This window comes from Halichoerus grypus, chromosome 3 (assembly GCF_964656455.1).
Source record: "Halichoerus grypus chromosome 3, mHalGry1.hap1.1, whole genome shotgun sequence".
NCBI classification, from domain to species: domain Eukaryota; kingdom Metazoa; phylum Chordata; class Mammalia; order Carnivora; family Phocidae; genus Halichoerus; species Halichoerus grypus.
In genome coordinates, this window is record NC_135714.1 from 71,164,228 (window position 1) to 71,188,502 (window position 24,275).

The 24,275-nt window shown below is 38.5% G+C and overlaps 1 protein-coding gene and 1 pseudogene across 6 annotated transcripts; both read right to left on the bottom strand.

Annotated features, from left to right (window-relative positions):
- Nucleotides 1-24,275, bottom strand: PPM1K (protein phosphatase, Mg2+/Mn2+ dependent 1K). 6 transcript variants are annotated; one of them, XM_036122717.2, is made up of 9 exons: nucleotides 24,081-24,273; nucleotides 16,798-17,316; nucleotides 15,622-15,722; nucleotides 11,149-11,178; nucleotides 8,695-8,860; nucleotides 8,197-8,341; nucleotides 7,106-7,240; nucleotides 3,746-3,922; nucleotides 1-3,430 (listed from the first exon to the last, which is right to left on the bottom strand). In XM_036122717.2, exons 2-8 carry the CDS (start codon nucleotides 17,235-17,237, stop codon nucleotides 3,791-3,793), a joined length of 1,149 nt encoding a protein of 382 aa, XP_035978610.1. In that variant the 5' UTR covers nucleotides 17,238-17,316; nucleotides 24,081-24,273; the 3' UTR covers nucleotides 1-3,430; nucleotides 3,746-3,790. The 6 variants fall into 6 exon arrangements, with proteins under 6 accessions (XP_035978610.1, XP_077925070.1, XP_035978609.1 ...); XM_078068944.1 differs by adding an exon at nucleotides 22,803-22,932 and having other exon boundaries at nucleotides 1-3,922; XM_036122716.2 differs by having other exon boundaries at nucleotides 1-3,922; nucleotides 24,081-24,272.
- LOC118554864 (ribosomal biogenesis factor pseudogene) lies at nucleotides 17,414-17,867 on the bottom strand (annotated as a pseudogene).

The following is a 24,275-nucleotide window of genomic DNA, read 5'->3' on the forward strand; positions in this document are numbered from 1 at the left end:
TTTTTAAAAAGTGTTTAATGGATGTACTTTATTAAAATGGTGTTTTGAACACGGAGATATATGATTTTAGTCTGTTCACAATTACTCTAATACATACATTTAAAACAATGGTCAAAGCAGCAATTACATCAACTCACTAGGAAAAAGTACAAAGTACACCCAAGTAGCACTTTGGTTAAATTGTAAAACAGTGTACACAGGAGCACTTCAGCAGAAATTAAATTAACTTGGGACACATTAAGCTGCTAAATTTTGTACTGGAATCCAATGGCAGATGAGTCATTCTTGGAGGGGGAAGAACTCTATGGTTTCACAGCCCAGAATACTCAATTGACCATCAGTGGACCATTTGAGCCACCTAACAACCAGTGGGAGCTGCCCGAGTCCATGGGTCTCATTCCAGATACCAAAAGCAACAGGGAGGTCATCAGAATTTGGCTTGCAAAGACACAGCATTTTATTTCTGCTTAAGTCATCCAGGTAAGTGAATCTAGTAAGTACAATAAAAGGTAATCCAACCAAAATTTTATGTCACTTTCCATGGATAAGAGTATGTGAACAAATGAAGTGCTAAATACAAATCCATGTTTGTATTTAACTGTTTGATGCTAAACTTTAACCACGCCTTCCCCTGCCTCGAAGCATTTTCTTACTCTCATATTACCTTGAAACTAAATCCTTGTCCATTCTTAGAAACTAAATGTCCTGTCTGACATTGAGGAGTTAGCATAGACCTAACTCATTCTCTGCCAGGACTTTTAATAAAAAAAAAAAAAATCAAATTCCTCTTTGAAAAAATAATTTTTATTCAGATTATGTGCTAATAATTCTTCAAAGCAAGTAATTTCTTTTTAATTTTGGAACTTGAGAACAGTTCACATCATAGAGTACAGAGATTCAAAACTGTTTCCTTCAAAACAAACCAATTTTTTTTCAGAAGAAAAATGCATAAGACTTTGAAGCACTTAAACACAAAAATCTACAACAAATAAACAGTTGATGGAGAGCAGGACAGCATTACTTTTGAATATATTAGGTACTTAAGAACTTATACTTGTGAAAAATCACAATGATTTTAAGAATATTTTGCCAAGTCAATGTTGGCAAATAGTTTGGCAACACATTTGATAAAGATGATTTATATACTACATATAAATGAAGGGCAAGTGTAAATTATAACAGATTTAGGTTTAATTACATTAATATATAATCTACACTATACCTACACCCACATGGTAATAGCCACATGGCAAATTCACAGTTATAGCTAAAAAACTATATTTAGAATAGTCCTTTTTTCCCTACTATTTGCATAATTCCTTGTAGGCTTAATATCTTTTGTGGATTACAATAACCTACAAATTATACTTCAACATTGTGGCTTAAAAAACAAACACCAATATGTTTTTATGCTTTAGTCAAAGTTGTTTGATTTCGAGTTTTAAAAGCTTTTCAGATGAAGCAGAGCAAAGTCCACCCCAAACTAAGGCCTAGACAACCCTACAGATTCCTCTTTGTTAAACCTGGCAATCTGCCTCAGTGCATCAGTGACTTTTGAGCTTGACAACATCACTCCCACCCTGTGAAGAATTCAGATCAAAAATGAAACCTACATTTTCAGAATGTCATTTTGTGCTTTAGAGTTTTCATTTGCTTGTTAGTTTGGAAATTCTCCATACTCCTAAGTGAAGCTTCTATATTTAGGTTCTGGGACCTAAACATATGTCAGAAAGAGCAAGAAAGCTTTCCAGCTTTCTTAGCCTACCTTTGGTTCCTCACTTCCCAGACAATGAACAGGAGACTATTTTCTGTCCTGTAATATTTTTTACTTTCACTAAGCTTCCTTGGGAAAAAAAATTGAAATATTTCTTTTTTTTTAAGATTTTATTTATTTATTTGACAGAGAGAGAGACACAGCGAGAGAGGGAACACAAGCAGGGGGAGTGGGAGAGGGAGAAGCAGGCTCCCCACTGAGCAGGGAGCCCAATGCGGGGCTCGATCCCAGGAACCTGGGATCATGACCTGAGCCGAAGGCAGACTCTTTAACGACTGAGCCACCCAGGTGCCCCGTGAAATTGAAATATTTCTTTGTCAACTTTTTTATCAAAGGAAAATTCCTGATTAATAAATACAGGAAAACTCAAGATTCATTTTCTTCCATTCCCCAAAAGATGAGAAGATGTGAATATTTATATCGGGCCATCTTCCTTCTAACAAACCTTTAAATAAAAACATAAAGACAGACAACAAGTCGACCATGAAAACTGAGAGTGGAAGGTATACACTCCACCAACTTTATCTTCTTGGTTTCTTTTTTTGTTTGTTTTTACAACAAAACTCCACATCATTCTTAACACTCAGTATTTTCCTCACATCCTATTATTTTATTTGCAAATTACCATATAGCAATGTAGCTTCAACATGCTAGTCTGCTTCTGTGTGTTCCACATCAATTAGCCACCATAAAATATCTCCTACAGCCATTTTAAATTCACTTCCTCACCTGCCAATAACCATTGGTTCTCCGCTATAAAACTGCCCTCTGTTTGTCAAGAGTCCTTGGGGATAAACATAGCAGTAATTTAAAGCTAACTGGTGAAGGAGCTATGCAGGATTGTTCCCTTTAATTCTCTATTACTCCAAAATTTACATTTGTACATACACCCACACATGTAGCAAATTTACATTGTCTGCCAAAATAAACTGCAGATATAATTCCAAACATGCATGTAGAGATTCACATTTTAACAGCAAACTTACATGCAGATATAAAGAAGTATAGTTTTACATTCCTAAGTTACATTAGCAAGCTGAAATACAGAATGCTTTAATGTTCTAGATTTATTGTTATGAATCATAGAAATAAGCGAAAAGGAGACATAAACCTCACACTATGTCTGTAGCATTGTCAGTCAGTGCGGTATTATTTTTACTGACACATTATCCAACTTGCTGAATCTATACAAAAAGTGACATAAACATACTATATACAATACACAAAACACAAAGTTAGAGATAACAAATGGAAACTTCATACAAAATACTTGATACCATCAGTATTTAAGTTTGTATAGCTTTGACCAAAAGACTCAGCCTGTGCATACTTTTCTGATATAAAGGAGTAGTCTGTGAATCTGTATAGCATGCTTAGCTACAGGAAAAAGAAGAATGGAGACCAAGGACACAGCTGAAATACGAAAGTGCATTGTTGTAAATACGCACATACTTTAGCAATGTCATATTATCTGAATTAATGTCTTTTGCGTTGTGAAGTTTACGAGTAAGTGGTCCAAAATACAAAATATAGTCACACGGAACTCCATTTTCACACTTACTCCTCGGTAGAACTATTAAAAACAAACACTTGCAGCTAACACATTGCAGAGCCGTCAAAATGCCTACTAGTGTTGAAGAACTTGAAGGCGAGAATCTGTTCAAACGAATAAAGAACAAAAACGATCAAAAGAAACTCATAGCTGCCTAAGAGTTTTAAAAATTAGAAATGTAACACTCAGCAAGTGTGTCCAAACCACTTTTCATTTGCTCACTCAACTTCGAGACTCACAATAACTGAATTACACACATATTTATACTGAGTATGTATAGCTGAACATAAATATGACAGCTATTTATGAAAAACTACAATGTAAATGGTTAGGACATTTACACTGTGTACTAATCTAGTGAGTCACAGAGTCACCCCGGCACAGCTGACGTGTTTGATCTACTAAGTTTCTTGACATACTCAGTGAAAAACTGTTTCACAGAAATTCAGAGTCCCAGCAAGCAGTCAGGCCCATCGTCCACTGGAGGCAAAGCTTCTGCTGAATGAGAAGTTGACTTCAGAGTTCTTGTACTTCCCCCAGGCACCAAAAGGCACCACTACTGCAGTACTGTTATCTTCACTACCATACTGTATTGCCTGCAAGGTTTGGCAGAAGGAAGAAGAAAACACGGGAAATCAGAGTCTGTACAAAGAAAAATCACCATTCCTCTGGAAGGCTATAATCTCGTGCAGAATAGTTACTAACCCAGTTACTTCGCATTCATTCAACATGTATCAAGGTCCACACAGTTTATTAGATCATACATAGAATAACAGATGACCCCCCCAAAAAAACAACCATATTAACTATATTCCACTGTAGCAATTTTGGCAACAGAAAGGCCAGTGGACTAAGATCAAGATATGCTCTGGAAGAAGAAAATAAAGCATTTAGCACAGGGACTAATACAAGGTAAAAAGTAATAACCTAAGGAAATGAAAGTGTATAAGATAGAACAACAATAAGGTTTATTATGCTCCCTACAAAATGGAAAAGTGGCATAAACTATATTTCTACAGTAGGAGAACTGTAAATCAATTTTAAGAACTAATTCAAATAGCAAATGACAGGGCGTCTGGGTGACTCAGTCGGTTAAGCGTCTGCCTTCAGCTCAGGTCATGATCCCAGGGTCCTGGGATCGAGTCCCACATCGGGCTCCCTGCTCAGCAGGGAGCCTGCTTCTCCCTCTGCCACTCCCCCTGCTTGTGCTCTCTCTCAATCTATCTGTCAAATAAATAAATAAAATCTTTTAAAAACACAAAACAAAACAAAAAACAAATAGCAAATAACATAGTCAGTATTATAAGAAGTGCTTGGGATTATATTCAACAGCAAATGTATTTCAAAAGAACTAATAGCCTGAGGCCAAAACTGTGAGCGAAAGTGTTGATAAAAATATCTAATATAAAAAGCATCAAAATATTGGTACGCCTGGGTGGCTCCGTAGGTTAAAGGTCTGCCTTCGGCTCAGGTCATGATCCCAGGGTCCTGAGATCGAGCCCCACATCGGGCTCCTTGCTCAGTAGGGACTCTGCTTCTGTGTGCTGCTCCCCCTGGTTGTGTTCCCCCTCTCTCTCTCTGACAAATAAATAAAATCTTTTCAAAAAATTTTAAAAAAAATAAAAAGCATCAAAATATAAAAAAGTTTTACAAATTGAAAGACCAAAAAAAGAGTTCGCAATATCAAAGTACTAATATACTTAACATATAGGAAGTTGTTACAATAACCATGAAAAAGACAAATATGCCTATAAAAAAATGGGAAAACGCTATACACAGACAAGAAATACAAGGGTCTAACGAACCTGTGCAAATGGTTAGTTCCACCAACAAAGAAAAAGATGCAAATTTAAAACACTAAAATTTGATTTTTCTACCTATCAAACTGGCAAAAAACTATTATAAGCATTTGGAGAAACAGAAATTTTTAAACATGCTAGAGAGAAGTGTAAATTGGTATAGCATTTCTGGAGGGCAAATTGGCAAGCTTATTAAAAGTTTTAGAATAGGGCACCTGGGTGGCTCAGTCGGTTAAGTGTCTGCCTTCAGCTCAGGTCATGATCCCGGGGTTCTGGGATCGATTCCTGCATCAGGCTCCCTGCTCAACGCGGAGTCTGCTTCTCCCTCTACCCTTCCCGCCTGCTCATGATCTCTCTCTCTCTTCTTTCTAATACATAAATAAAATATTTTTTTAAAAAAGTTTTAGAATACAGTGTATCCTTTTACCTAGCAATTTTCTAAGAACTTTACCTGAGAAAATAATATATGAAGGAAATAGACATGCACAAGTAGGTACAAGAACGTTTATACAGTGCTCTCCCTCCCTATAATATGGAAAAGTGAACATAAACTAAATTTGCTCATTAGGGGAACTAGTAAAAGAATTATGGTACACAAATACAGCAGAATACCATGCAGTCATTAAAATATCATTGCCTGTGTGAATGAGAACACATATATCTAAGACAGGGAGATGAAATGAGAAAAGAAGTGATCATCCACAGGATTGGGCCCATTTCTATAATCTCATGAACCCACATAGTAACCAAGGGAATACTTCATGCTTGCCCATCTATTTTCAAACAAATAATGCTTTTTAAGTGAGGTCTTAAGTCTTAATTACAAATATTAGCACTTAAAAGTTTGGGCTAAATTTGCCTTCCCAGTTGCAAATGTAAAAATTGGGAAATGCAGAAGTAGCTGTTAAATTAAAGCATGACTCTAATGATCAGCGATGGCTATAACTTCAAAGAGCTATCTATTAGGTATCTTCAAAGATATAGATAATATCTAATAGAATATTAAAGAGCACATGGAAATTTTACATTTTCTTTACTGGGTATTCCCCATTTTATCTCTGAGTGACATACTCATACATAACCTATCCATACATCTTTCTGAATTTGTTTGTTTTTTTCACATACCTTTTCTTTTTTTTTAAGATTTTTATTTATTTATTTGACAGAGAGACAGAGACAGCGAGAGAGGGAACACAAGCAGGGGGAGTGGGAGAAGGAGAAGCAGGCTTCCCGCCGAGCAGGGAGCCCGATGCGGGGCTCGATCCCAGGACCCTGGGATCGTGACCTGAGCCGAAGGCAGACACTTAACGACTGAGCCACCCAGGCGCCCCTCACACACCCCTTCTTAAAAACCAGATGTGGACTATGCTATAGTGTTCCTATACTGGATATTTACTTGGAGCTGTCTAGCTTAATGGTCTAGTGGTTGAATCCGGGAGCTTGGCTGTCGGTTTGAAGCCCAGTTCTGCAACTTAAAAGTCTGTAATCTTGAATAAGTTACTTAACTTCTCAGCCTCTGTGCCTCGGTTTTCCTCATCTGTGGAAAGGGATAATACTAGCTGTAACCTCAGAAGGTTATTGTGATGATTACATGAGTTAAATATATGTGACTAGAAGAGTGTCTGGCACATAATAAGTGATAATACTATTAACTATTATTATAATTTCCTGTTGCTATTACTATCATATCAAGGTGTGTACAAATCCAAAAAATAAACATAGCACATTCCCTGGCACACAGGTTTTACTTAACTACTTGGGAGAATTGTAAACATTTTGTAAATTGGGAATATTATGGAGTCAAGTGTAAAATTCCTTGTAATACTAAAGGCTCAAACACAGGATTTCAAAGAAATCTCAAACCCGTAGTAGCCCCTCCGGGCTGTACCAAGACCGGCACCTGGGTGTTCTTCTCTCCACCCCTCCCACCCCCACACCACCCAAATCGGGACTTTTCTAGCAGAAGCTCTGCTCTGTCACCTGCTCAATCACTGCATGGGCTGCTTCATTGGGATCATGGCACTGATTGACAAAGTCACAGATCTCTTGACTATTCACCATGAAGTTAATTCCATCTGTAGTGAGGACCAGGAAGCTGTCATCGGCATGATGTAGCTGCAATCAGAACCAAATACACAGACTCAGCCTCTGAATAGTCTTCAAAATTCAAAGATTTTATCGGTTTGCTGAGTGGTCGTCTGTGTTTAAAAGCTTAACGGTGAAAATGGAAGACCTAGATTTTGGGCAAAATTAGCAACATTTAGCATCAACCACCAAGGACAAACCCCACATGTCCTTAGTAACACCACAAAGGAAGACGCTAGACAGCCAAATGATGAGAGGCAAGCACGCTGTAATGGTGGAGAGCACAGTCTCTGGAGCCAGGCTTCCTGGGTTTGAAATCTGCCTCTACTTTTTGGCTAGGCAAACATAGGGGAGTTCACCTATGCTCTAGATTTGTTTTCTCTGTAAAATGGGGTGGTAGTAGCTATTCTGGACAGAGCCTGGCCCATAGGAAACCCTATGTAAGTCTTTGTTAGACACAATGAATATAAGCGGGGTTAGCTATAAGACCGGAAATCATTCAATGAGCAATCCCCTGCTGCCATCGTTGGGAGCCTCTGTTACCTAGTACTAGGTACCAGCACTTGCAGAGAGGGAAGTGTCAGCTCACAACTGGGTGTGTGTTGAGGGAAGTGTAGTATAATTGGGGCACTGATTGGTAGCATGCAAAAGATGTCAGAGAAAGGGAGGAGGGCGATTATTTAGCTTGGTGCAAAAGGGAGGTAAAGGTCTGATTCCGAGTGGTGGTGACACTGGGTGACCAGGTGTCAGGGAGGAAGGGCACTAGAGCCATTTTACCAGGCGAATTCCGGCAAGCAGGGTAAAGCAAAAACCAGGCACTTCATCCTACAATAGGCCAGTATTTTATTTTATCTGAAAAGTTCATCTATCCTTCCATAAACTTTAAAAGTCATGTTAGCTTCAATTAAGGCTTCTAAGAAAGCCTGTAGCTGGAAACAATCCTGCTTTCATTCCTTGCATGTGTATCAGCTGTTGCAGATTGTTACCTTAACCCTCTTTGTTTCTGGTTCTGCTATCACACCACTGGTTTTAAGATCCAAATCTCCAAGACTCCTTGTCATTGCAAGTCTGCCATTCACGTGAGGCTGTCCCAAACTATTCCAAGCCACAAAACCACCACATTTCTTGATCCTGGTCCAAGAAAAAAAGACTATGACATGATACCCAGGAAATGAAGGCACGGTTAAACTTAAGATGAAATCAGTTTAAAATGCAAGGTTTCGGGGTGCCGGGGTGGCTCAGTCGGTTAAGCTTCTGCCTTCGGCTCAGGTCACGATCTCGGAGTCCTGGGATCGAGCCCCGAGTCGGGCTCCCTGTTTCTCCCTCTTCCTCTGCCCCTCCCCCCTTCCGAAGCGCGCACTCTCTCTCTCAAAAAAATAAATAAAATCTTTAAAAATAAATAAATAAAAATAAAATGCAAGGTTTCATTTCTATCTTGAACTATATAAACAGCATCCTCATAGAATGATCAGTGGAGGTGGTACCTTTCTTTTTCATCTTTTCTTTCTGGAGTATGGTCAATGGTCAGCTTCATGGGTTTTCCTTTTCTACACAAAATAGCCCGGCTATCCCCAACACTGGCTACAACCAGTTCAATACCATCTCTCACGAGGGCTACTGTTGCAGTAGTCCCCGAGGTCAGAAGGGTTGCTGCAAACATTATGAAAAAGAGTATAAGTCAGTGACAAATGATTGGATATGGAATTTTTATTACAAAATAAAACACAGGCATGTTAAACTAATGCTGAAATGTATCATTCTAATCTAACTAGAGCTATGCAAATAAAATGCAAATGAACTATGTAAGTAAGAGCATGCAGAGAAAGAAGTATTTAATTCAGTAACAAGGCTCCATGCAAATAGAAAAAGTTGCTAACCTAATTTGGTAAAAAGTGCATCACTGTCTCCACATGGCCTCTATTCATATGAACTAGAGCTGACTTGAACTGATATTTATGACACCCTTGTGTGTATATCAGGTGTCAGTATTAAAAGTATTACATTTTAATTAGATTAGCTAAAATGGCAGGTTGACCTTCAGGTCTACTGAGTTCATTCAGGCAAGCTGACTCTTCTAAAATTTCTATGCACTCAGAAGGCTTTCTCTTCCATTTCTTCATTCCTATCCTATGACAGTATTATCAGTTAATAAGCTAAGCAAGAATGCCAAGGGCGTATCATTTGCTCTTCAAGTGCTATATTTTATATTCTTTCCTTCTACAATTGTTTTATTTTTACAAATGTTCACCCAAAAAATCCTAAAATGGTTAAAGGTTCACATTCTTTTCTATTTATCTTTGTCCTCCCCAGACATGAAACAAAGTTACAGCCATCGTTATATTAGGAAAATATGGGGGATGGAGAATGAAGTTCATTCTAGTTTCCCAAATGCTTAATGCAGTTCACATTTAATTTTCTCTGACCAATAACACAATTAAATGTCACTTGGCTTGAGGTTGCCACTGTTCCCTTCATCCAATCCAAACTGAATTTTTGCATCTTTCTTTCATTTACTCAAACCGCATCTATCCTAAGTTCTTTACTATTTGTTAAAAATTTTGAAGGTGCATTGAGCCTTGCCAAAAGTGAGAATACTATGAAATTAAGGGCTAAAAAGTAAAGCAAATTGGAAGAAACTGAAAAAGATAACTTATTTAAAGCAGGTATTGTCTTCAGTAACATGGTTCATTCTTTAAAGCATCTAAATAAAATATTCAGGTGATCATCCAAAGACGATTTCTTCTTTAAAGGTAGATTTAGGAAAAATGAAGTGCTACTGATTTGACTGACTGAGGCTCAATCTTTCCAATTTTTTTTCCCCAAAAAGACAATTTAAAAAATTTCATCAGTAATACATTTTGGATGGATATATATATATATACATAGATATAAAAATATATTTTCCAATTGGTATATTAAAATGCCTGCTTTAATCAGAAAAGTAAAATGGAAAAAACATTAATAAATCCTACTTAATCTTTTATATCCATGCTGAATCTAATTTATTGAGAAATAGCATTTATAGTTGCACTATCTTCCCATTAATCTTTTGATTTTGGAACTGTTGTGCAAGGTAGTATCTGAGCAATGCTAAAACACATTACATGTTTGTCATTGTATAACATATATGTTTTAGCGTAAGAATCAGTGATGTTCATATTACAAAAGTTAACTTTTGAGTTGCCCAAAACATCATACGGTAGGACGTTCCCAGTTTAACCACTGTGACCTTTTCCAATGATAGGAAGCGCCAGGCAAGAGAGTACAGGCATTCACTCAGACGCTACCTGCCCAGGGAACTTAGTATTCCTCTCCTTTGCTTAAATGGTCAGCAGCAGCTTAATTAGCTTCATCAAAAGAGTTAAAAATTCATAAACTAACTCTTCCAAGTTTCGCTGTTCAGGATTCTATTGTCATTCATGGCCACCTCTGTCACCCAGGAATTTAAAAGAGCTTGAGTTTTAACCAACCCAACTTCACAGTTCCAAAATCCCAGGATTTATGGGAAAGTTTTCAAAACTAACTGTTGATTCTGGTTTGCTAAGCATCTAATAAATAAAGATTAAATAAGCATTTATTTCATTTAACATTTAACATGGAAGTAAAAATTCTCACTTTTTGCCCTAACAACATAAACTATAAAACTAAGACATCTTTCAATAAGGTCTTAACACTCACTGGACATTTCCTACTGCAAGTCATCTCAACTAATGGGACAAAGAGGATGTGGGAACCTTCCAGTAGTCCAGGCTAGGAACCGCTGGACTCCTTCACCTGGGACAAAATTAAGCAGATCTCTCTTTCCACTGAAGCCCAGCATATAGTGTCCACGGGCTCCAGGTCTAGAGCTGCTGACCGGGCACAGTTCTCTGCCACAAATAACACGCACAGAGGCAAATAGGAAATTCACCCAGGAATTGTGCTCAAACATTACAAACCTGCAACACAGGGGAGGGCAGAGAAAAGAGCTGCAAGATAAGGGGAAGGTTTTTATTTTGGTGAAAATTTCACTAGCAAATTACATAATATTCCAGGAGGTGCCGGATCAACGAATTCAAGACTCAGTTTGCCCAAATTGATGGTATTTTGTAGTTGAATCCATTTTTTCATCACAGAGTAAAACTTCCCACGGTTGGGAAGACTATATACAAATGCAGGCACACAAACATATCTGCAGTATACCACCAACACACATCTATGCACTCGTTCTCTCTCTTTCACATGCGCACACCACTCACACACACTTCAACAGTTAGTCCTGGGAAGTAAATCAGTACCTCTAGGAGCTGGAAAAAAGACACTGTCAATTTGATTGGTACCAATATCAGAACTGTCCCAATAACTAACGGGAAAATTCATGGGTACAGCAGTGAGTAATTTGTATCTGACAAGCAGTATGTAGTTAGAAAGGATGTGCACTACAGTATACCACCAAATTACTGGGATTCAAATATATATTAAGAAGGAATTAAAGCACCTCCTATACCAGAAACAAGAAGTAACATATTTGTTAATGATGCTTAATGCATTTTTTTTAGTAGACTGATTAATTTAAATTAATTGTTTAAATATAGGCTAGTAAGGCTCTTGAGCTCTAGTGCATGTTTATAAGTTTATGGGATTCACAAAATGGGTATTTCTGCAGCTCTCTCCTTTCCCCAGTGTTGCAGGTCGTCATATCAAAAGAAAAATGATCAAGTTTCTGAATGGCAACATAAGAGTAAAAGCTGTACTTTTCAAGCTGTACTTTTCAAAGTGTAACCCCCCCACCTGCCCCAGTAGTTATTGTTTACCATGTAAACAATAATATGTATAAACCAAAATGGTTTTCAACATTTATTAAACACGGGTGTTCCAGACACGTAGGACTCATGAACACCGAAATCCAAGTAATGAGCTGAAGCGGTAATAGCACAATAAGTATCTCTTCAATGTCGTCCCTATTGTTCTTTTCTTTTGGCTGCGCCCAATATAGGAAGACTCAAAAACACTGCCTTTCTAACACTGGTGATTTCGTAGAGATCAGGTAATGTGAAGTGCATGGACGTTTCCGATGGAACTCACAATGCTGCCACCAACATCTCACGCCCTGAACATCAGAGCGAGTCTTCTCTTTTTGATCCATCTGTCTCTTGGGGAGCTTTGCTGCTTTCAAGCCTTAAGCAATCTAGAAACACTTGGAAGAGTTTATAGAATGTAAAGGATAGTAATCTCAGTTTTCTACCACCCCATTTGTTTTAAGTGAGGTTTGTTCATAAACAGGAGAGTAATGGGATATCATTTGAATTTGCTGGCTGGTTTCATCAATTGTAAAAATACACAACTGGCATGAATTGAATACAAAAAAATATTTAAAGAGGATGATGAGATTAGCTTCATAAATAAGGGTAATTTCAAAATGTGTCAACACAAATCAATAAAAATAGCCAACAATTTCATAAGGGCAAGTTCTTGCTGTTTTTGGTAAGTGGCATTCTGATTTTCTTCTCCTCAAACCATCCCATTTTAAACTGAAATAGTAACTATTTTAAATGCTAACAAGATAATTTGAAGCACTTTATGCAGATGTGACAGTTTTGGACTAAATTCTTGAAGAGGAAAATGTTTTATGTTCACTTTATTTTTTTCACTTTCTCCCAAGAAAGCTAATATAGTATAATTGAGGGGTACTCTTCCCATTTATACCCCAAATTCTACCATTACTGATTCATTCCTATGGTTTAACCAATCTCTTTTCAGGCTTCCCCTACTTAAAATTCAAATCCACACAGGAGTGATAACTCATTAAAACACACACATTATGGTAATAATTTGGTTAAATCGGCTCTAGGATAATCAAAGAATAAATTGCAATAACTTTGGTGAGAAAGAACATGCATGGAGATCAGGTCAGTCCAAATAATTATTGAGTGCCTTCCAGAGTCCATACAGGGTGCTGCGTGCTGGAGATTCAAAATGAATAAGCATGGTGACTACCTTTAAGCTCCTCCCTGAAAGGGTTCAAGGAGGGAAAATGGGACTGATGCTGATAGAAAAGGTTAAAAAAAAAACAACACAAAAAACCTGGAAAGGGCAAACTGCACTTACTTCACAATTTTTTTTAACTGGCCTGGGTCCTACCTATAGCTATACCAAAAATAATATTATCCATTCTTATAATACTGATACGGCTTCAGTTCTTACTAAAAACCAAAAAAAAAAAAAAAAAGTTTTTAATTTAAATAATAACTTTGAAATCTGAAATATGTTTTTTTAATCCACAAATTAAAAAGTTAAACAACTTACAGCATCTATCTTCAGTGGCTTTAATATATTTGGTAAAATAGGCCCCAAATATCAAAAGGCAATTTTTAGCAATGTTGAAAGCCTTGGCAACTTACTAAGAATAAATTTTTAAGTTGTTCCCAAAATACTTATTTAAAAACACACACACAGATCAAGTAATCTATAAGAATACATACAAAATAAGATTTAAGAACAACAATGCCCTTTCTTTTGGTAGCACACTAGGTATTGTTCTGCTGTGCTCCATTATACTTGTAAACAAATGGCCATTAAATGGAAAGTAAATTTTAGAATAGCACATGAAAGTTCTAAGATCATTAGCTCAAGGTGTATGACAGACGAACTAAGTTAAATACAATTTGAATTTATTATTAGAAATTAATTATATTTTTATGATTACTTTCTTTGTACAATTGTCTCTGAGCGAGGCACCTTTAGAAAGTTTCTTTTAAGGTAGGCCAGTTAAACAAATTTTTTCCCCAAGTTCAAAATTCCCTTGAATTATAATTTATTACTTAATAAAACGAAAGGGGTCCTCTCATATTTTAGGCTGAATCTCAGTTTTCAGCATTTTCACCGATTAGATCCTTTACCAAAGGGCTGACTGCACCAAGAAGGGTTAATGTTCTGACTGTTGGCCTGCACATTCCCCATGATAAACTTGAGGGTTTTCTTCTGACAGGTAGAGGCCAGTAGGTTCTACCTGTTTACAGGACAGCTGGGGAACACCACCGGCATTAGAGCTAATAAACACCATGGTGTGAGATACAGCCAACCTGGTTATGGATGAAACCAGAGCATGCCAATATTCAGAGTCATAAAAATAAAACTACAAGAAGGTGTTTGACTGTTCTCTTCTACCTCCTATATTTTACCCATTAGGAACAAGAGCTCAATCTTATACTACAATTTACCTTCTCTCAACCTCTATTTTCAAAGGTGAGGAGCCAGCTGGAAGGAAAAAAGTCCAAAGGAATGAAGGAGAAGAGAAAATGGGCCGAATGATCTACAAACAAGAAAACAAATCCCTGAACAAAGAGAGTGGACTCTAATGCTTTTCCAAAAAGTATGATGACAGTAAGGTTCTCAAAAAAGGGCAGGAAAAATCTTGTAAGATGGCGAATAGAGCCATCCTAGTCATCTTCTAGAATCCTCCTCATTAAACATGCCCGTGAGGGAGCCCACTGTGGGTGCCAGGAAAATCCCAGCCCTCACTCTGCAACTGGGCCTTATAGGTGAATTGAGACTTTCTATCCCTATGCTCTCAACTGCAAATTGTGAAATGTTATTTCTGTGGTGCTTTGACTTCCTTTAAATAAAAGGATGAACCAAACACAGATTAATATTGCATGATTCACTTTCAAATCTGTTATGAGGTCTGTATGCATACATTAAATGGTCACTGCAGAAGTGTTGAGGATTACCTTTAGGAACAAAAGATTTGGGGGTCAGCTAACTAGAAAACACCAGCTATGTTTTTCTGAATGCTTTTGATAAATTCAGTGAAAATCAGAAACATTTTACTTTCAAAATTTAAGGACATACAATACGTAAATTTTAAAATTCAGCTGACATGTCCTTGTGTTTAACAAATAAAAACAAAAACAAAGTCTTTTAGAAGTGGGAGAAAACATATCTTCCTTCTGAAGATTAAACAGAGTAGTGCATATTACCCATTGTCTTTTCTTATTTAGGACCAGTTAGCAATTTTCTTCTTGTCTGGATAATTACTATGTGGGTAAATGATATTACCCTATAGTCTATCTCAGTACTTACTCATCAGGTTCATCTAAAAAACCAAAACAGTAACCCTCCCATACTATGGACCTGCTATCCATATAAAGAGCAAATTTAAAAATTTTTTAATCTTTTTAAAATTTAAATTCAATATCAGAACCATTTTAGAGCTTCAATTTTTGAAAAATTGTCCAATATATTTCATTTAAAAATTAGGTACTAACACTACATTGATTCCAAACAGCATTTAAAGTTATTTCTTATATAAAACCACTTTCAATATAAGCATCCTCACAAATAAACTTATATTCCCACCCCTAAAGGGCTTAAATTGTTTCCTTTCATTAGACATGCCCCAAGACCCTAAGGAATGTGATTGTTTTACTTACCGTCAGCAGACAGGTGGGCATGCCTTGCAAAGGCTTTGTCTAGTTCTAGAAAAGCCAAGGTCAACACAGTTTCCAAGTTCTTCTCCTTAGGAAGCAAATCCCTTTGTGGAGAGGAAAAAAGAGTCCCAAACAATCATTTTATAATAGGTTTCTCTTCTTCATCTAGGTCCCTCTGGCTAGCTGTTACTCCATACAATGGACCGCCATGGTTTGCCTTTCAGATGCTTAAAATCCACAGATTAACAACTCAAATTAGGAAATAACTAGACACGGAGATAAGCCTTTAAGAACAATAAAATAAAAGTCCAAGTCTCCGTCCTTAAAGATTAATACTCTATCCACAACCCTGAGAGGTCAAAATTCCTTCAAATAAATGTACGCCACTGAGTTCAAAATATGAATAAATCCACTGATGAACAGCATGAATAACTACAGGAAGACAAGAAATAGTCATATGTTCTCCCCCTCTTTTAATTCAAGTCATATGATCCCCAAAATACATTAGTAATTACTGCAGTAAATAAACTTTTTAAAGAGCTCCAAAACACCCTCACTAAATGCATTCTCCCCATCCTACTGTCAATCATCTAAAGCCATTCATACCCCTTGAAAGAATTACCATTTATTGAAGTACTATATGCCCTGCACTGGTAGGAGTAAATGCTTTTCCTAATACGTGAGATCCTGTACTATATAGCTTGATACAATCACAAATCAGGGGCGCCTGGGTGGCTCAGCCGTTAAGCGTCTGCCTTCGGCTCAGGTCATGATCTCAGGGTTCTGGGATCGAGCCCCGCATCGGGCTCCCTGCTCGGCGGGAGGCCTGCTTCTCCCTCTCCCACTCCCCCTGCTTGTGTTCCCTCTCGCTGTGTCTCTCTGTCAAATAAATAAATAAAGAAAATCTTGAAGAAAAAAAAAAAAAAACAATCACAAATCAAAGTGCTGTTGATCCTGGTCAATGCTTTCACCAGGTGAGTTGTCAAAACATACACTGCGGAATGGTGGTAACCACCAGTAATAAAGGGCATGCTTAAGCCATTGCTTGTTCGTAAAACAGTATGGAACCACTCAAATAAGTAGGTTAACAGTGAACATCATCTCGGCCAAAAGGTTAAAGTTTAAACATGAAGTATAAGGTAAACTGCAAAGTCAAGAGCGAAAAGTCATTGTACATACATGATGCATTTCTCCATGTGAGTGTGGCAGAAATCAGCAGCTGCAGGTCCGCCGTGCCCGTCGTACACGGCAAAGTACAGGACCTCGTCTGTTAGCTGAGCGCTGTCAAATCGGTCTTCATTCTCTTTCCGTTTGCCAATATGCGAGGCGCAGCCTACGTTTTCCAGGCTGATTTTGGGAATTGGCTTGCCGTACTTAATGCTGGGCGGCAGCAGAATGGGCTCATCGATGCGGTTATCCCAGATCCCAAAATTATCCCAAGTGGCCGGGCGCCCACTACCATCCGGGTCAAACCGAGAGCACCTAGGCTCTGAAGTGGAGCTGTGGCAGGTAGGCGTCAGCCGTTTGTCGTCCTGCAGTAGGCGGGAGCTTAGCAGCACTCTCCTTCTCAGGTGGTTCCCACCACTTCTAACCAAAGTAATTAAGGCAGCTGTGGACATAACTCAACTCCAAAGGACTCAGGAAGGAGGGAAAGGTCAATAGAACAATAATGGAATGTCTTCAAGAAAAATGATGTGACTGGGGAGAGAGAGAGAGATTCCATCAGTATTTCCTCATATAACTGATGTATCATGAGATATTACCAAAACGTAAGGCCATAAAGAATGTGGCATCTTACAGCCTACTTCTTCTTCTTTTTTTTTTTTTTTTTTTGTATAAAACATTTAATTTATTGGTCTTTTTGGGGTGTCTGCTGTATCTCCAGTGTATTACAACTGAGCCATTAATCTTGTCACTTCATCAACATTAACTGGTTCGTTTTCATGACACTGCTGAGGAATCAGCTGTTTCTGCAAAGGTTCAAGGGAAAGGCCTTTTGAGAAATGGGCAAGTTCCTTTTGTATATCTACAAAAGCTTTATTCACTCTGTTAACTTTTTCATCATTCACAATGTTTATCTTCTTAAGATTAGTAGTAACTGGTTTTGCTTTGTTTTTAGACTTAAAGTTTTTTTGGCTGGCTATATGAAATACATTCCTGGACTTCTGCCCTCTTAGTTTGTTCTTGGCCATTGTGCTCCGGCTGACACCATCTACATGCAGAAGATCTTCTTCTTACAGCCTACTTCTAAGAATAGTGGATCAAAACCAAAATTGATTTACTTACCCCTTTCACAGTGTTTAAATTCTATAAAAATGTGACAATGTGTATATATCATATAGAACAAGTGTTTCTCAAACTTTAACCTACAGTCACCCGGGGAACTTGTTAAAAGGCAGATTCATTCTGATTCAGTCTGCCTGGGGTGGAGCCTGAGATTCTGCATTTCGAGCCAGCTCCCTGCTGGTGACAGCAAACTGCTGATCCAGCAGGCCCATACTTTGCATAGCAAGAATATAAAATATGGGTGTAAATAAATATTCTTCCCTTCATTAACTCCATTGCTCTAAAGAAAGGGTAGGGGCAAATGTTGACAGTATCAAAGTCTCTTAAGGGAGAAAGAAATAAGAAAAGTAATTGGTTAATAGGACAGTTCTGTACTCAGAGTGCCCAAGTTTTAGCAAAGACACAATCTACGATCTAAATTCTGTTTTCTTTTAAGATTTGTCAACTTACTAAACTTCACATATTTCATTACTATGGTTAGTGTAGAATGGTTCGGGCAAACACTCCCACAGGCACAAGGATGAGCCAGTTCCGATGTGTGTGATCACTGGATTAGGGGGCACCACCTTTGTGACTTATGAGCAACTGATCTATGCATTTACATTAACAGCTGCTGGTCTCCAATCTACCCAGCCCAGCAGCCCAGCCCTTGCGTGCCCTGCAGACTAGGAGCTAGCGCCCGAGCCCAAACCACATTTCTTTGAAACTATTACTCTGCACCCCCATTTCTGGACTCTGCCCCAAAGCTGAATCCTCCCCTGGGTGTTGTCAGGGGGAATTCCTACACCCCTGCAGGAAGGGCTGTGTTTCTGGCAGTTTTCCATATAAATAAGGTTCTAAGCAAAAATTCAACTCCACGGTACTTTGTTCTGTTACTTTATGTATTAAAAACCAACTGGAAAAGATAGCATAATGTCAAGATTTGATAATGCTGGAGGGTATACAGGTATTACATTACTCTCAATTGCATGTTTGAATTATTTCACAATACAAAGTGGACTTGAAAAAATAACCTCAGCAAAAGCCACATACACACACACACAAAGCCCAACTTGAGTGAACCCGTAAGTAAATGCGTTGCAGATTTCAAATAATCATTTTCAAATAAATTTTTGGAAATCAGCCTAGTTCTGTGTAAGAATAGTAAATAAAACAGTAGAAAGAAAAGATGAAATTCCAAAGAACTCCCTTAGGTATCTATGCAATGAAAAACATATGCACCCTGCCTTCATAGAATTTAGTATAAAGAAGGCCTTCCAAAGAATTAATGTATCATGAAAGACTTAGGAGGCCATTCTTTCTGGGCCTTTTAGCTAATATCATGTACAAAAGATTGAAACTCACTTCTATGACAATATTAGGGGTGGAGGAGACATAGTATCTCTGGTTATCAAGTATGAAAGAGAAGCAACACATTAAATTACCAAAAAAAGGTGTTTATTCCTTTGCTGCTGTGTGATATTTTCATTCAGCAACAATAGCTATTTTAAATAAAGGTAAGGACTTGTGAAGAAATTTCAAACTATAATACAATCTACACTAGGGAACTAAGTACTGATTACTGATGGAGATAATTTACAGAGCAACTTTAGACCATAAAGAAAAAAATAAAACTTTCAAGATACATTTATTAGAAACCATTAATATTTGAAGAGTGCACCAGAAATTAGTGAAGTATGATTCTTTCTTCTTTTAAACCTAGCTATCGCTGACAATACAACATTTTTTTAGTTTCAGGTGCACAATATAACGAGTCTGTTTTTGTATAAGCAAAGTACTATTCTTTTGGCTTCAATCTGAAATCATGAAGGCTATATTCAGCCTTGGGCCATTTTGCAGTCGTTCACCTACTTTAAACAAGAGTTCTAGAATTAGAAGCAAATAAATATTGAGTAAATTTTTTGCAGCTCTTTTAGGTCACTCTTCTCTTTCTTCTCTCTCTCTCTCTCCTCCAAAAAAAACCCAACCAAATAAACAAACAAACAAAAAAACCCAGAGCTGCATTTTATTATTATTTTTTTAATTAACATATAATACATTATTTGTTTCAGGAGTACAGGTCTGTGATTCGTCAGTCTTACACAATTCACAGCGTCAGAGCTGCATTTTTAGCAGGAAACAAATATCCATTGGAAACATTATTTAAGAATGAAATAAAATGGGGCATCTGGATGGCTCAGTCAGGTGAGCACTGGACTCTCAGTTTCGGCTCCTGTCCTGCTCTCATGGGTTGTGGGCTCCAGCCCCACCGTTGGGCTCTGTGCTCAGTGCAGCGTCTACTGGAGATTCTTTCCCCCTGCCCCTTCCTCCTCACACTCCAGCTCTCTCTCTCCCTGAAATAAATAAATAAATCTTAAAAAAAAAAAAAAATGAAATAAAATGCAAGTTGGACAGTTTCTTTAAAAGCCTCGCTGGACTAAAATCAATCACCAACCTGGCCTCCTTCCTCATTTATTATCTGCACAATCACCTCAGAAAGTAAGCAGAGTAGTCATAGGAAAACATTTACTTTAGGGAATACTTTTGGCCTAGATGAAATGTGAGCCAGATATATAGCTAGTTTACAAAACTAGATCAGCACCCACTTACGCAAGCATGTGACTTTGTATATTTCCAATGCAATATAACTAAATCATATTAACCTCCACATTCTCTGGGGAAACAATTCAAAGAGGACCTGTGTTCCCAAGCTCAATAACTACTTTGAATTAAACCTGCACATCAAGAAAAGTTTCCTCCAGAGATTCAAATTAGGAATCTAGTCATCACCTGCCCCCAGTTCTCCAAAATGCCCATAGAAATGACTACACACCGACTAGCAGACAAGAGAGTATAATTTATGATGTGGGAAAAAAAACCCAAAGCCTGCGGGAAAAAAAACAACAACACATCAGTGTTCTTCGTAACAACAAGAGTGGAGAACAAACTGACAAACACCTAGGAGATATTTTTATTATTTGTCAGTTCAGCAATTATAAATTGGCATGTGTTTATCATTCTGCAAAAAAAAAAAAAGTTATTCAGGAATCCTTTATGTCAATATCTCAGTCAGAAATCAAGGCTAGCTTTTTTTTTTTTTTGAAAGATTTTATTTATTTATTTGACAGAGAGAGACACAGCAAGAGAGAGAACACAAGCAGGGGGAGTGGGAGAGGGAGAAGCAGGCTTCCCGCCGAGCAGGGAGCCCAAGGCGGGGCTCCATCCCAGGACCCCGGGATCGTGACCTGAGCCAAAGGCAGACGCTTAAAGACTGAGCCACCCAGGCACCCTAAGCCTAGCTTATTTTTATAAACCATTTTAACATTTATATTCAAGCTCTGAAAGTAAAAGTCATCCAAAAGAGTCAAAGGGCAGAAGTAATTCTGCTTGAAAGCCGTTTGAAGACAAAAAAATGTCAGAGCAAGAGTTAAATCAACTAAGAGCACAAGAACACACTACCCACACATCATATTCAACTAGCAAAAATAAAATGCAAAAACTATGCTAAGCAAGAAAATAAAGATAAAGAACTTGGCTAGAATCCTAGTGACAGAACAGGTTATTTATATCAGCAACCTAAACTATATTGATAGTCATATACCAAAAGGAAAAAGAAAATGGAAAATATTCCTTCTAGACCAAACTTTTCCAAATCCTTTTTATTTCCCAATCATAATAAAAATGCAGGACCCACAAATTTACTTTAATCACATGAATTTTTTAAAATGTGTGAGTATGCACACATATATATACACACACAGAAACCCTATATATTCTACATACTGTCAATAAATAATTGCCTGAAAATATCTTTCTTTTTCATCATTTTCACATTGATTTGTGACCAGGCCTTCTCCATCTTCTTCCTTAATGTTTTAACAGTTTAATATGATACTTGAAAGTCCTGACACAGAACTCTTGACCAGCGAAAAATGTTGGCACCTGGTATAACAATTCTGACTAGCAGGAGGGATTCTCAGCAAAGAGAGTTAAATTGGAAGTAAGCTCGGAGACCACAAGAGTAAGCACAGATTCTGTGTGAGGGCACTGCTGAAAACCCACATCCTGAGAGTAGGAAATCTCAGGTGAAATGCATCAGGAAGGGAAAAAAATGCATTTGGTTTGTAGTGAACTTTTGAAGTACATACTTGATTTAAAAATAAAAGGTGGTGAAGAAAAGCCACAATTTACAGCTACAAGATTGCTATGCCAATTTTGCATCTTCATATCACTCCCATTTTATAATCCCTCAATGGTTTAAATATCTCAGAGCTGTCCAAATTTATTTTTGGATAAGAGAGTCACTCACTGTCTCTGTCAGGAGGATACACTTGGGATTTGAGTTGAACTGTTGACTGCTGAAAGGTCAAAAGGGCAATTTATTGTTGTAATTTTAAGTGCATGCCAAAATCATTCAGGCATTCTAGGGTTCAGTGCTACAGAAACTTCTTAGATTGATCTCTCCAGCAAAAATATTTAAGAAAATATTCATATTTGCCCATTATAAAGCAGCACTCAGGTATCTTTACATCAGTAACTTCCGCAAAGAAAACAACAGATAATTTTAATATTCTCAAAGCAAATATTTCTTTATCAACTTTTTTAAAGACAACCAATGCATCCTAATAAATTCAAATGGTATGGAAACCTCCCAAAAGTATTTCAGGAAATGTGGACTCCAATATCTTATCAGTACTCTGCTGGGAGGAAGGGAAACAAATTTTAATAGTCTACATGAGGGAAAGTACAACAATAAAAACCCCAAATGATTCCCCTTGGGTTTGATGTGAACATGTTTAGATGTGTGAATAGAGGAATGAAAGTCCTGAAAAGTATTCATTGTTCTATTTCCATAGATATCTTTTAAAACATCTTTGTTAATGTGGATACAACTCACAGACCACATTCCAAACCTGTACCTTTATACTTCTTTAAGGATTTTCCTTGACATTCTCTACTACATCAACAGCACATCTCCCCTCTTCTTTCCTCTTCTCTAAGATTCTAGTCAAGGGAGGTGCCTGTGTCCGTCATCAATAGAAAGTGACTCTGGTAGCAAGAAAAAAATCATTAGCAAGAACTCACTACTCAAAAATATAACTATTTTATTACCCAGTGGTGCATCTGTTCTCTTCCTCTAATACCACGACATCACTACTCTTCTTCAAGACCATTATAATCCGTCACTTGTCACTCATTCTGAAACCGGCGACAATCTCATTCTTGAGGATGGTGGAGGATGGGTGCAAAGGGCTTAAGAGGCTCAGAAAGCTCAGAAAGGCCAGTGGAGCTTTAGGGACTCCAAATTCCCCGTCTATTTCCACCCGGACTCTCGTCTTTGTCGCCTCCTGTGAAATCTCTCATCTACACGAAGCGGTTGCTAAAAAAAACCCATCACCAGCCACAAGGCCTCTCTTGGGAAAGCAAAACCCACACCCTCAGATGGACACCAACCAGGGCTCTGCATCCTGCTCTATTCCGGTCCCCTGAAACGCTCGCCCTCGGACAGTTCAGGATCCCGGGCTCGCTCGCCGGCTGTGACAGATGAGTAGCCAGTGTGATACACTGCAGGAAGCACACCCTCCCGCCCGCGCAGCGCTGCAGATGGCTGGGCTCCCTCCAGCACCTTCCGCCGCCCGGTCTCCGCCTCCCAACCACCCTCTCCCCGCATAGATCTCGGGTGTCGCCACATCTCCCTCACCCCGGTTGCATCTGCAGCGGCGACGCGACGCTGACCCCTGCAGCATCCTCCAGTCCGGGGTGCGAGCAGGGCGACCCGGATCCTCCCTACGGAGAAACACGAACGAGCGGCCCCCGTCCTTTCCACCATCCAGTCCATGGTCCCTCCTGACTTCCAACCCCGGCCCACTCCACTCGCAATGGTGACGCCCCCGCCTGCAGTCAAGTTCAAGGCCGAGTGCGGGGGTCTCGGCGGGAAACGCCCACTGCCTGCAGGGCAGCCGGGGTGGGCCCCGACAGGACATGCTACTCATGACCTCCAAAGAGAAGAAAGCGGCGCACAGAGAACCCAGACGCTGACTGTGGGGCTGGGGAATTTAAACCTACATTTCCCCTTCCCTCCCTAACTCTCCGTTTAATCTCCATTCCGCAGACCCTGAGCGCGGGCATGCGACCCCGCCTATAAATAATATCATAAACTGTTAGAAATAAATGAAGTGCACTCTCTAGGCTCTTACCTCGCGATGGTTACGTCCCTGGAAATTTTCTAATTAATTAACGGAGGGCGGGGAAGGGACTTTCCTGCTGGGTAAATAAGATTTCCTTCCCCGATATTTCTGGTTTCTGGAGCGAGAAGCTAGCACAGCCACTGGCTCTTCTGCTGGAAAATCTCGAGAATTTTTCGCCCGCAGTGAGCCAGATGGAGAGGGAAG